This window comes from Rhamphochromis longiceps, linkage group LG15 (genome assembly GCF_057381845.1).
Source record: "Rhamphochromis longiceps isolate RC_006_pf linkage group LG15, R_longiceps_female_GT1.1, whole genome shotgun sequence".
Taxonomy (NCBI): Eukaryota; Metazoa; Chordata; class Actinopteri; order Cichliformes; family Cichlidae; genus Rhamphochromis; species Rhamphochromis longiceps.
The window spans coordinates 7,677,899-7,692,328 of record NC_140571.1 but is presented as its reverse complement, the minus strand read 5'-3'; the positions used below and the strand labels follow the sequence as shown (position 1 = coordinate 7,692,328).

Sequence of the window (14,430 nt, the reverse complement as noted above, 5' to 3'; positions counted from 1 at the left end):
AAGGGAGGAAGAAAGCTTTGAATGGTGCACTGACCACTGAAAAACTTGGCTGGAGAGTGAAGTGGGGTGCAGGGGTTAATGCTGAATTCTCTCTAAGCTCGACAGCGGTACCCTCGAGAAGAGGCTGCTACGCCTTTTGAGAGTGAGGGTGAGCTTTCAAAAAGTCAAAGACAAGCCACTGCTTTTTAGATGCATAGAGGCATAGTAAGGGCTTGCTTCCTGTAAGCAATCTCCTATGTAGGTTACGTCTTCACCAATGTAACATTTTACGTTTTAGGCTGGGAACTTCATGGATTTATGCCATTGCTGTATGTGCAAGAGAGCAGAAAAGACTACTCAAAGTGCAGTTTGGGGGAGGGGGGGGGGGTGCTGCCGTACATAGTGAAGGTTTGTGTGCAACTGTATAAACAGGAAGGCAGTCTGTGTGCGTTCCTAGGATTGCAACAACACTCCCTAACTGTGCGCTCGAAGCGTGGATCTGGGTACTGGTGCCTCTCCTCTCTGGGGCTGTCCTACTACACGTCCATTAATTACAATCATTAACTTCTCATAAGAAATTACTCTTTGCTAATAACAACACTTTACAGCTTTTTGGAAACATGTCTCGCTCGAATTGCTCTTTTGAAATTTCCTTTTCCTCCCCAAACCCACAAAAAGCAGATGTCACTGGTTCAGTGTCGCTTAAATGCCACGTGGTAGGGAGAAAAATAAAAGAGAAAAAAAATCTGAATGTAAAAATTAAAGCCCCAGATTAAAAAAAACAAAACAAACAAAATGACTTTCTTTTACAAAATGGCTCTCAAGTATTCTTTGTTCCACAGATAGAGGTCCCTATGGGGCTTTGGATAACTCAGAACTGGTTTTAAAATCCTCTTTACAATTTTAACATGGGATTAGGAGAATTGGAGAGAGGGTGGGGGTGGGGGATTATCTGCTGGTGCGAATTGAACACACATGCATGCATGCATGCATGCGCGCGCGCGCACACACACACACACACACACACACACAAAGCACACGCCAATTAAATCTGCACTCAGTAACGTCAGCTCTCATACTAATGTGTGCATGCATAATCGCTCATTCACTCTCACACTCACACTCACAGAGGAGGAACAGCAGTCACTGATGTGCATTAAAAGTTGCACTTTTCACATCTGAAAGCATGTCTCTTGAGAAAGGTCAAAGTGTATGTCTTGATAGTGGAAACGCCACCTTATCAACAACGAAAGACCCACCCCTCCCTTCTCCCAGATGATATGTGAACTGTGAGTTCCTCTGTCCTCCTCTTAGGCAGATGTAATGGAGTTGTGCGGTAGCTAGCTCGACAGACTGTGTGTGTGTGTGTGTGTGTGTGTGTGTGGGGGGGGGGGGGGGGGGGGGGGTACTGTCAGTTGGAAACAGAACAGCAACTGTCCTTTAGCAGTTAAATTAAGGAATAAAAAGATTTTATTTTCCTAATGTTGAGAAACAAAAAGTGGAATCTTCACACTAAAGCTTTCCAAGGGCACTACTTGCTAAGATTCACCTCTTAAATGAGAATAAACCCTATGACTATCATAAAAAAATCCAACATTTAGCATAGCCTTTTTTTTTGTCTGTGTTTCAGCTGGTCAGTCAATGTTTCCACTGTGGACTTTCAGCCTTTGTCCAAAAGATTGAATGTTAATATAGCAAGAAAGAGGGGGAGAGGAAAACATACATACAGAATAGTTGCTATATCCCACCTCTATGCACCATCCTCCCCCAGCAAGACCCCACCCCAAGTCCATGGAGACATTATACAGGTAACGTGAGAGACAGACAGGCACACAGATGTAGTCCAGTGAGCAGACGGCTGATCTGCGGTGTCTGTCTGGAGGCATCACAGGGACTTGATGTGCTCCAAGCTCCAGGTGGAGGTGGGTTTCCTGGGAAACTTGTGAGGACCTGGCATGGCTGGTGACCACGCAAGGACATGGAGGAAGAAGGGTTTGCTTGGAAGAGGAGAACAGCCATTACAGCTCTCCAGGGAGTATCCCGCTGGGCGCCGACTCATTTATCAGGCCTTTAGGTCAGAATTGGATTTCGGATGAAGACGAGTTTTCGGTCAGTCTTCACACTCGCTATTTTTTTCTAGGCCAGTGAGGAGACAATTTTCTTCCGTATGTTTTCTCTTTTTTTGTTGGTTATTCTTCTCTTGCAATATGTGGATGCTGGGTTTTCTTCGCCCATGAATATTGTGTTTTACTGTGGGATGTTGTTTGTTGTTAGAGACACGGTTTCTGCTCTATTAGTGACCATCAACTGTCCATGTGACTGCAGTTTTCTGAGAAGGAAATAAACATTTAGTAGATCAAAATGGTGATTTGAGGAGAATTTTAGCATAAATCAACATGAACAAAAACAAAAATAAAATAAAATCATGTTATAACCAACAGTTATAACTACCGTTGAGCCCATCTGCCTCTTGTGATTCGAGGAAGGGTGCAGGGCCCCAGATGCGTACTGTGCCGTCATCGGAGGCAGAAGCCATGAGGCTTGGGATGGCCGGGTTCCAGCTCACACAGTTAACGGTGCGCGTGTGGCCTGTGAGCTCAGCGATAGGAAGTTCACCACGCCGATGCCAGATGTATACTTTGTGGTCTGTGGCAACAGATAAAGAAAGCAATAAAACAGGTGGAAGAAAACAGGGTTCGAATTGTAGGGGAATTAATGTAAAAGACAACACCGATCGGAATTTAGAAAGTTTAAAGAAACTGAATGAAAGGAAGAAACATTTCACCATATTTCACAAGGAAATATGGGGAAAGGGTGCAGAGGAATGAAATACAGCAAAGGATCTGGGCTGGCTGGGAATTGGCTGCTAAGGGCTTTAACCATCCTAATTAAGGCATTTAAGTTACTTTTCACAAATTAGTCACTACTATAATGGTGATCAGAAGTCATGCAGAGCTACACGCAGAAAGGACACTGGACCAGAAAACATTACACTGAAAGAAGACTCATACAAACATAGTGAAAACGTGGCCATTTATTCCCACAGCACTCTGACTGTACCTTCGCTGCCACTGGCAATGAAGTCTTCGTTGTGTCCTCCAAAGCAGGAGTGGATTGTGTAGAAGCCCTGGGTAACACCTTGGTACTTCCTTACCAGCACCCGGTCCTGAAGGTCCCACAGGTGCACTCCCTACAAAAAGGTGTAGACCAACAGACTGTAACTACTGAAGGATACTTTACACAGTTTAGCAAAACAAAGCAGCCATGCATTTTAGCAGGACTGATGCTGTAAAGAGCCTGAATTGATCAGTAGCTTACCTGAGTTGCTACATTTAACAAAGCTAATCTTCCGTTCTTTGAAACAGTAAAAGACATGATAGGGTGGTCCTCCTGAACTCTGTAAAGGACATGTGAACAAGACAGCCTGTCAGGCACTGTGATGTGTGATGTAACTGATAAGTATAACGTGATATTTTAGAGCAAATACTACAGACAGCTGTAGAGTTCCTAAAATTCGGGAAGAGTTTGTTGTGGTATTCATCCGTTTTAAAGTGAAACCATAGCTATAAAAGGAGCACTGCTCGGCATCAGAAGAGATCAACTCCAGCAATTACCATGATTAGCGATTCATTACACCTGGATTAGCCCCTTGAGAAAAATGGCACATGTCAACAATATTTCATGTAGGTATACAACAGTGCAGGGGTGAGGAGCGCTGACACATACATGTTTCTGTCCGTAAGGTCCTCAAAGTTGTATCCCCGGATACGCTGGTGGGTGTCTGAGGCCAGCACTATCCTGCCATCGTTCAGGCACCACAGGCACTGCACTCTCACACCCTCCCAGGAGTCTAACAAGTTGCCATCCAGGTCCTGAAATACACACATCAGAGAAGAGAAACACTGAAACAGCATAGTATGGCAATCATACTAAACTCTTACTCCCATTGGACGCTTACGAGGGGAAGCACTTGTTTCTCTGTTGTGAAGTGGTTTAAGTGGTTTCTGTCATATTTCAGGCCTGCTTCCAGGACAAAATGACCGATTGTGAAACAGAAGTTAGTGGGGATGATCAGCTTACGAGGGGAAACCTTTGGGAAAAATCCCAAACTTATTCCAATGGTCAAACCACATCTTTATTCATATATATCAAGGTGTCAAAACTCTTCATTAAAAGGTACAGGGAACCACCCTGGGAGGGGAAAGACCTGCTTAGTCACAAAGCACACACAGATAGCTGTAGATCAACTGTGAAAAACATATTTTTATGGGCTCTTTCAGTAAGTTGGATAGAAAATCACAATACTGAAAGAGCCTATGATTGTTTGAAAACCTGATTAAGGTTATCCCAGCATTTCAATAGACGTTTAACAGCTGCTAACACAACCAAATCTCTTTTCCTTTTCTCTCTTCCCCAGCACGCCATTATGAAAACATGCCAGGAATTCAGCACTGATTAACAGAAGCAATGATAACAAGATAAGATATGCTTTATTTAGCACCAAACGTGGAAAAATTGTTACAGCAGTTAAAACTTAAGTTAAATTCAACAAAAATTCAACAAAAATATAACAAAATAGCTGAGATGACTAATTAATTATTTTTAAGAAAAAAAAAAAAGGTGAAAAATTTGACGAAAGCACACAAACTAAAAACAACTGTGCATTAGACATAGAGAGAGAATAAAAAAATAATTAACTTACACACTGATAAAACTGTCCCCTTTGTCCTCCAGTGACAAAGCGCTTGCCATCAGGGTTCCAGGCCACGCTGGTCAGACTATCTTCATGGGACTGGGACATTTTGGTCCGCAGCTCCCCCGTCTGGTGAAGAGGGGGGATTGACAGACCGAGTGCAAATCAAGAGGAGAGAAAATGGGGGAAGGGAGACAGCGAGAAGAAATATAAAGCAAGAGTGGGGGAGGGTTGAGTAACAGGAAAGGAAACAGAAGGGGATCCGTGAAGCGGAGAGGTCACTGAGTACACACAGCACACTACAGAGTATCTAAGGCAGGTTATCCAGCACACGTTTCCTCATTTTGAAAAAGAAAGATTTTGAGATTCACCAATGTATGCTTTTCTACACAACTGTACTATTATGTTCTCTGCTGTTTGAAGAGGTAATATAGCATTAAAGTTAACAAGTGAAGCCACCGTGCATCAACCTTACCTGAACATTCCAGAGCCAGAGCTCGGAGCAGTCATCCGGTCCGCAGGCGATCAGGTAGGTGTCATCGGGACTCCAGGCTAAGTAGGAGACGCCGTATGCATGACCCTCCAGGGTTCGCAGCAGCTTCAGCTGGTGGGTCTCCTACACAGATAGTAAGAGGACAAAGAAAAACCCTGAGACACAATATGGACTGGGCCCTTATTTGTGGAAATTAAAAAAAACAACAAGAAAAAAAACAAATTGTCAAGAGATTTTAAAGTCTGAAATTAAAATACTAATAAAAAAACCCCCAAAACTTACTGGGTCCACTTGCCAAATTATGACAGTAGTGTCTTTGGAGCCAGTGGCTAGCTTGGTGCCATCATTTGAGAATTTGCAGAACCACACCTCATTACAATGCTCAGTCAGAATCTGTTGAGTGTAACATGGGAACTGCTTCCTGTAACACACACACACAAGATGAAAAAGTTAAAATCTTAATTCAGTCATCCATTTAACCCAGGTCCAGGTGGCCGGGGCAGCCGTCTAAGCCTTAATCACCTCGGTTGTCTCCTTTCACTGCACAGAGGCAGCAGCTCTACTTTGAGCCCCTCATGCAAAGCAGAGCTCCCACCAGCTCTACAGCCCACCTAAAAGAAAAACACTTGGCATGTTGCCCATCACTTTGTAGCTAACAGTTGGTATCGCTAATCCTTACACTTGTAAGGACACCTTTTGAAAGAATCTTGGTTCTGTTCCTTGTATTCTTAATCCTTTAGTTGCTACCCACAGCTGGTGCCCACTGGTGAGGGTAAGATCTACCAGAAAGTCATCAACTTTGGGCTAAGCCCTCTCTTCACCACACAAAGCAGTCACAGTGCCCAGATCACTACAGTTTCTGATTGATCTTTCTATCCATTCCACCCTTGCCCCACTCATGAAGAAGCCTGCAAAGTTCTTGAACTCTTCTACTAAATGGAGCGAGTCCCCTAAAGGATTTGGTCATATGCATTTTCCCAGGTCCATAATATGCATGTAGATTTATGGGGAAAACTCCAACACACCCTGTACTATTCCCTGAGATCGACAGTTGGCCCAGTTTCCATATTCCTCTTTCCGAACTGGAGTTTGAACTAATGCTTAGACTCCTCGCCAGCACCACTGCACTGAACTGTGATCCTCTGAAGATGTAACACACCCACTGCTCGCCCTTTATAAAGAGGTCAATCCTCAGTCTGCCAATCCAAAGGCACCATTGGTGACTTTTGTGCATTGTTCCAAGGGTGTGTGAACAAAGACAGAGCAACCAGAGCCTTAAAGAACTTGAATTTCATCTTCCCTTCATTGTGTCAGTTAAAGCAATCGATTTTAGATGAGCCACAGCAGTAAAACCACTGACCGGTTGTGAACAACAGTGATTATCTGCTGGAAAATCCTGGATTTATCCTGGATATTGCTTTGACATGTACCATCTACTTAAACATTGGTGCACACTAAACACCCCACTCCCCCAACCTATCAACTTCACCCTATCTCACACTACAAAAGACTTAAAGGATCCTTTGCCAGTGTCAACGTTCCAGACACCAGAGGACACCCCCAGAGGCTGCATGTCCATTCCCTGATGAGCTACAGGTGTTTGGGGCATTACAATACACAGCAAATAAATAGGAGAAAGAAAATGCGACAGGTTAAAATATACGAAGCATCAAGGTACAAAAGAAAAGAAGTAGTGGAGACATAGTAGTGGAGTATGTCATTAAAGAGAAAAATCAGCTGACTTCCACTCCAAAAACAACATTTAGAATCACAAGGAGCTCCAACATTTTGGTTTTATAACAACAAGAGTAAAATATTACAGTTTTATAATTTAGCAAAGTCTGGCGTCTCAGAGACAGTGCAACATGCTAGCTTTGCAGTACCAACCTGCTGCAGACGTGATCAAGGAGGAGAGAGACCGAGTCCAGGTTATTGTCCAGCTTGGTGTTATGATAAAGGCAGCGGTCCCTCTGCAGCTCCACTGCTTGCCGGAGCAGGGTGTGCAGTCGACGAGGGGGCAGCATCACAGAAGGAGGCAGGTATGCTACAAATAGAGAGGAAAAAACGGATCATAGAGATTCACAGCTGTACATGGAATATGCCCACACACACACACACACAAAAATAAGACAACATCTGTTAGCTGTACAGGGTCAGTTATGGAAATGCCTCCTCACTTTGTAGTTTATCCAGCAGCCTGCAGCGTGAAGCCGTGCCCTTGCCCTCCCACTCTGCCTTGGCCCTAAGATCCTCAGCATGGCTACACATTAGGTACCTGAAACAACATACAAGAACGCAGTTTAAGCAAAAAACACACTGAGAGGACATCATAACATCCATGAAGGATTATTACCACTTTAAAAAGACATCTTATCACCAGGAAGTAAACAGGAGCTTAAAATAGTGAGAGCTGACTAACATTTGCAGATCAAGCAAAAAGATCCATGATTGTTTTATTACTGGAGATAAAACAGTAAGCGTGACAAGAACTGCACTGTGAAAATTACTACTAAAATCATTTACCATATAGACGTTTTACAGTGAATTCAACAGCTTAAGCTTCATTAATTATCATAATGTAAGACAATTTAATATTCCCTTAATTATTAGCAAACAATATTTATACAGGTGCAGATTTTGGTACAAGTAAATCACCAAACAGGCGTACCATTAGCATCTACAGGACTCTCCAATAGCTATATGGGTGGTTAGTAGGTGTGTATTTGTGCAGACAGGGTGAACATCCTGATGATGGCTATAAGCCAGAGGTAACATTAAACAGTACCCGCTGAGTACGTGGATGCGATCTGTGTTGTACTTGAGCGGCGTCAGCTCTCCCCGGAGGACCTGCAAAGCCTCCAAGACTTTTCCGTCCTCCAGGTACTCAAGGTACTTCTGCTGCAGCAGCAGGAACTTCATACGCTGAGTAGAAAGAAGAGAAGCACAGGTATAAAGAAGGTAATCTATAAACACAAAAACATACAGGAGGAAGAAATAAATAGTAAAGAACAGCAGCAACAGTACTCAATTCCAAACGTTCAATGCACCAAGTCTCCCATAGCTGCAAATATCAAAACAAATAAGGCTGGCGCCAGCTAACAAAGCCTTCATTCTAATTTTGGGAAAAGGTTCAAACATCAAACATTAAAGAGAATATATAATTGCATGATAGGATGCATCAATAAATGCAATACCCAGCAAGCAAAGATTTCTCAGGAAGAAAACATGACTGCCAGAGCCAGAAACCCCATCCAGTTTTTATAACTGAAAATAAGTTAGATTAAAAATATGAAACTATCTATAATAATAAATGAATAAAGACTCGCACAGAGGTGTTCCAAACTACAATAATATGTGTTCTGTGTTGCAAAGTACTTTTTAGGAATCTCATGTAGCTAAAGCCACATTATCACCCAAGAGCAGATGTCCCCATCCCATAGTAACATTCTTATCATAATATACAGATGAAAAAAAACAAACTCATTTAGATATTAACATATACTGAAAATATCAGAAAAATACGCCAACAAAAATAAGATGTTTCCAGACCTTGTCCAACAATGGCATAAATTCTTATTAGCTCTTTATAACATTTTACAATCAAAGTCAAAAATAAGTGGCACCGATATATGCATCTGCACAGTGAAAATATGGAATACTAATAAATAAAATAAAAGAAACAGCTCAACAACAGATCTCTGTTCAAACCTTTTGGACTCAGATTGTAACATTTAACACTTATATGCTTCTCTCCATAACAGAAATGCATCTGCGTGACTACACCTTCAAAGAGGAAGCAATACTCATACACCTTGAAATACTTGGCAACATACATCATACTGGATTTCTAGCTGAGGAATAAAAAAGGCCTTTTGTGTGCTTCACCCTATCAAGCAATTATGCATTCTTTTTACTGAGTGACGTTTAAAGCTCACCTGGTTATCATTTATTGTTGTTTTGAATTACGTGGATAATGCCTTCAAGCTGAAACATGTTTCTTTTTTGTACCACAACAATGAAAACCATTTATCAGAGTGTACTGGCATTCTGTTTGTAAGGAGAAAATAAAAGAATGACAAATAAGCTTAAACTACTGCTTTGACACTGACAGGGAGTGATTTTAACCATATATATCAAGACAGCTAGTTTGCATAACTTTATCATAAAAAAGGATAAAGTACCACATTTTAAGGAAGCAAAAAAAACTAAACATTCCCATTTAGGATATATGACACTGATACAATAAAACTCAAATTAGTGGTAGAATATAATTTAAAAAAAATCAATTTGTCATTATTAGAATATATTTACAAATATGCAGAGCACATATGGTAATATTAACATCACCATTTCTTTTATAGTGTTTACACATTGCTGCAGTTTAGCGATGTCATTTGCAGTGTTAAGCGCCTCCATCCTATCTCAGGTATGCAAGTATAGCAAGCACACTCACATCGACTACACAAAATCCACCCACATAACTCTGTAAATAAAGAGGGCAGAAACACACATCTCAGAGTTCTCCCCCTTAGGCCCGTGACACGAGCAAACTGTGCTCCAGAACTGTTGTGAATGTCATGTTGACTATGACAATGCTAATCTCAACTCAAGAACTAAAATGGCGTTATGAAGGGGCAAAAAAAACAAAACAAAACAAAAAACATTAAAAAGCTACATCCATTTTCACAATAACTCAGCAGGGAATGGCTGTTAGAAACCTTATGACACAGAGCAGCAGGCACTTGACTCTGAAGTATTTTTGGAGCTCATCTTGTTGCTAATTAGCATGCTAGCTAGGGATAATTAGTCTGAGCTGAGCCTCATTACCAAACTGATACTGTAAAGTATTTACTCTCATACTAATCTTCACAGGAATAAATGTTTGTGGATCAGTGGTATTCAATATTAAAGGCCCTGATAGATGTACTGTGTACTGCAGAAATACACAACTGCAGTCTTTTCTGTTAAATACTGTAGCTGACATGGATATGTTCTCAATGTGCTGTTAAATGTATACATATTTAATTCTTTTAAACCATGTTCTGTAATGGAAATTCTTGATCTCTCATATCTGCTCCCAGTATTGACTGACCTGGCAAAAACAAAGCTGTAGTAGCAAGAATCAAACCAAAACATAGCTTTTAAATCTATTAATAGTAATAATAATAATAATAATGGATTGCATTTATATAGCGCTTTTCGGGGCCCTCAAAGCGCTGTACAATTCCACTATTCATTCACTCTCACATTCACACACTGGTGGATTATTAGTTATAATCAATGTAAAGACACTATGTAAAAAAAAAAACCCCAACAGCATTGCAATGTGGAGTCACACTCTGCTCAAAAACAGTATCCAGTACACTACTCTAAATCTAAATGTGGATTCGCTCCTTCTTGTGGCGCTGTCCACAACAGGAATCTGCTCTAAAAAAAAAAAAAGAAAAAAAAAAAAGGAATCTGCTCTATAACTGTGTCATTCTGGAAAGTCCAGCTGTGCCTGCTAACTGACTGACTGTCATTCAGTCCAGTTCAGGTTTGGGCAAAGGGAGCTTACCACAATAGCATTGGGAGAATGCATCAATGCTCTCAGTTCGTTGAGATCATTCTCAGCCTGCACCGAAACAAAAGGAGGGTGACAGAGGGGAGAGAAAGAGGGAGAAATCGTTAGCTCAGCACTTTCCATGCATGCACAAGAAAAAAAAAAAAACCAAAAACTAATTATATAAACAGTGATACAGATTTTATGGTCACCTAATCTATAAGGCTTTGACAATGCAACTGTGCAGTGATCAAAATGTAAAGGTCAAATCTCAAACTACCAGCTACTTTTACCGTTTTGTAGATAACTTTATGGAATCAAAACAAATTGCTTGTGTATTAGTCTAATTTTGACCACAGGTGCTCTAAACCAATGTAGGTTCGTTACACCAGGAGATTCATTTCTACCGGCATTAACACTTTTATGGGTCTGCTGTAAAGTGCTGGATCAAGCGCTAATAAAATAAACTGGCAATTTAAAAGCCAATTACATAAAGACGCCTTAATAAGCATTTTACGTCACCTTTAAATTTCTGTTCATTCTACTCAGCCCCAGAGGGTTGTCCTGCGGGCTTCAACATTAAAAATTAAACAAGTTCATGCTGCTGGGTTTGCATAACTGTGCCCCGTACAGACTGCTGTTTGAACTCACCTATGTTACCACCTGCTGCTTTCATAAACTTAGCTTTGGTTGATAATTAATATGAGACGAGACTGATCTGAAAAGATACTGTATGTATTCTAGCTCTGCGTTTTGAAGTGAAATTTCACTGTCACATATTCCATGTTGCCCAGAATATTTCCTATTATGTAGTCACTGTAAACAAATACTAACCTTGTCCCACTCTCCTTCCATGACATGGTTGCGGAACTTGGTAGCTGAGGAGTGTTCCAGTCTGCAGCCTGATTCCTGCATCAGCAGGTCCACCGTCTGACTGCAGAGACACAGGAGGAGAGTGGAGGAGAGGAAGTTATCCAGATATATAATGATGAGACATGTGAAAAGGAGAAAAAAATAAAATCAAGGGCAAATGTGGTTTTCCAGCTATTAACAGTCATACCTGAAAATGTGAGCTCAGTCAGCTGACAAGTTAGCCCATCATTATGTTAAGTGACATTTTTTAGGTAGGTTATAGACCTTTTTCCCCACTAGTCATTTATGTCATTATGCCAATACTTTATGGTGATGGCAAATAGTGTACTGGGTGACAAGACGATATTAATGTTTGTGGCCGACAGTAGGGAGAATATAATTTAATGGCTAACAATAACTGGGAGAAGCCGGTTGTGGGGCAGTTGTGTCACCCCAGCATTATTTGTGGACACCAACATGAATCAAGCTTCCACTGCGGTTGACATCACCCCCTTCGGCTCTGTCAACAGTGAACCATAACCATCTGTGCAAACACCATCCCTCTGCTAAACACACTCCACTCCCATAAAAGCTCCTGCAGAGATGTGTGTGCAAGATAATGCAAGTGAAATGGGTATGGGGGGGTGGCTGACACCTTCAGCATGATGACATCATTCTCAGGTATCAATGGAGTGGCGCAGCAGCTCTGTGTTGAGCCCGATTTCGATTGTATTTCCCTGGCTGAAATGTAGAGGCTCTGTTTCATACCAGGCAATTTCACCCCCCCCCCCCCCCCCCCCCCCCAAAAAAAAAAGAAAAGAAAAAAAACCCCTCATAGTAAACACAGCAATGTCTTTTATAATGCCTATAATGCTATACTTTCTCAGCTGAACACTAGAAATCAAGCGACCCAACCACTGGCAGTTTGAAGATCACCATACACACGTTTCTTGGGAAAAAAACAAAACAAAAAAAACAACAAACCCTCATTTCTATAATTAGATTCAAACCAACGTTTCCATGTGAAACAGCTGGCAGAAAGCGCATTCCTCAGCCGCCATGAAGCCATCCGATTCTGCTCAGTTCGGGAACAAATGTCGCCCACAGTATTGACTGCTGACTTTAAATAAATACACGCTCCAATACATGCACGTCACTGTTTGTGACTGGCTGATGACACATTGCTCGGACACAGCAACAAAGACGGAAAAAATGAAGGCAGGAGAGAAGTTCTAACATTCGTGAGATAGCTGTGTAAAATGGTGCCTGATTTGATGAAATAAATAGTTCCAAGGACCCATCAAGAAATGCAAAGAGTGCACTAGGAATATTAAAATAACCAGGTCATATTTCATAACCCATACCCGTTATTACAGTGTCTTTCAGCATTACAAGACTTCTCCATGTACCTCTCTAAAAAGAAACCCCAAATGAAAAAAAAAAAAAACGTGCTGCATTTGCAGACGAGCTACAAAAAGAAGAAAGCCACCAGAGTAAAAAGCCGACGTTGAAAACCCCGTGCACTAACCTAACATTTTTCTCCGCAATTGCTTTTTGCGCAATAACCTCTCAAACGTAAAACTCACGTCGTGAACTCGATCATTCTGCTTAAGTACCTAATTAGGAAAACTGAACCGTCTCCATTTTATATAGCTGAAAAACCACAACAAATCTGCGATCCTTGTTTTGTGTGAACAAACGTTACTAATGTTAGATGATGTAATGCCTTTTATTCACTGCGAAATCTATAACATTTATTAATAGATCGTGACGTAACTGGCATTAAAAGGCTCCTACGAGTTATGGTGAACTCGTGAAACAGCTCTATGTTGAACTATGTTTTATCTTTCCGTGAACGTTTAATATCAAGACACAACACCTTAGCGCAGGCTACCGATGCTAGCTGTTATTGTGCAAGATGGACCCCTTCTTTCTACCAACTGCCGAGCTCACAGGCTAACTACCAACCCCATCCCCCCATGTTTGTGTCTGTCAAGCGCACTAATATCGCCTTTACCAGCTGCTATTTCGCAGTTTCACATAAAATCCAAGTTATACAGATTGCACTTCTTATGTTCGATGCTAAGGTTAACTGCCTTCGCGAGTTTTTCCTCGACTGACACACTGAATAAACTTACTTCAGTCCTAGTCCGTGGAGATGTTGCCCTATTAATCGTATGACATCTTCCTCCGCCTGCGTTAGTCGTTTCTTCTTTTTCAACGAGCCGACCTCCGAACTCGAGGCCGTAGAAGCAGCCGAAGTCCCCGTGCAAGGCCCTACTGAAGATCCATTACTGGTACCGACGTTATTACCGTTATCTGTGCTGGAGAGAAGGCCATTTGAGTGAGTTCCTCCGACCGAGGAGGACTCCCCGTTTTGTGCGCTGTTTAAGCAAGAGAGCTCCGAGGATTCTTGTCCTTGTCCAGCCCCGTTTGCCTGCATACTGCTGCTGAGGTTGTTGACAACACTTCGGTTAAAGTGGATGGCAGAGGTGGCTTGAGAGTATGCACCGCGTCCTAGGACAACTCCGGAAAGGCCTGTCAAAACTGCTGAAGCCCCGGGCTCTCCTGCTCCCTCCACCGCCGAGGCTCGGTGCTTCTTCCGCGGGGGCGGCGACGCTCCGCCGGTGTCCGAGTCGGAGGAGGAGGAAGCGGAGGCCAGAGTTTCCTCACCGAGAGCGGCCGTGGTTAGAAGCCGGCGAAGCTCCGGGTGGGAAATGAAGGTTAAGCTTCCAGATCTGAGGCCTCGTTGTCAGGCTTAGAGCGTACTGTCACTGTGGAAGCTCTATCAGTTAGCCCGTTTTGTTGTTGTTTCTCTCAAAACAGCTGCAGCTCTAATGGAGTCCTGACGCCCTGACGTAACCGGAAATT

At 42.1% G+C, this 14,430-nt stretch overlaps 1 protein-coding gene across 1 annotated transcript; it reads right to left on the bottom strand.

Moving 5' to 3' along the window:
- Positions 1-902: 902 nt before the first annotated feature.
- LOC146651967 (WD repeat-containing protein 26) lies at positions 903-14,430 on the bottom strand. Its single transcript, XM_085381659.1, has 14 exons — positions 13,698-14,430; positions 11,542-11,641; positions 10,723-10,779; positions 7,951-8,087; positions 7,343-7,440; positions 7,053-7,209; positions 5,448-5,586; positions 5,148-5,288; positions 4,682-4,801; positions 3,706-3,851; positions 3,298-3,376; positions 3,040-3,169; positions 2,431-2,625; positions 903-2,308 (listed from the first exon to the last, which is right to left on the bottom strand). Exons 1-14 carry the CDS (start codon positions 14,000-14,002, stop codon positions 2,283-2,285), a joined length of 1,830 nt encoding a protein of 609 aa, XP_085237785.1. The 5' UTR covers positions 14,003-14,430; the 3' UTR covers positions 903-2,282.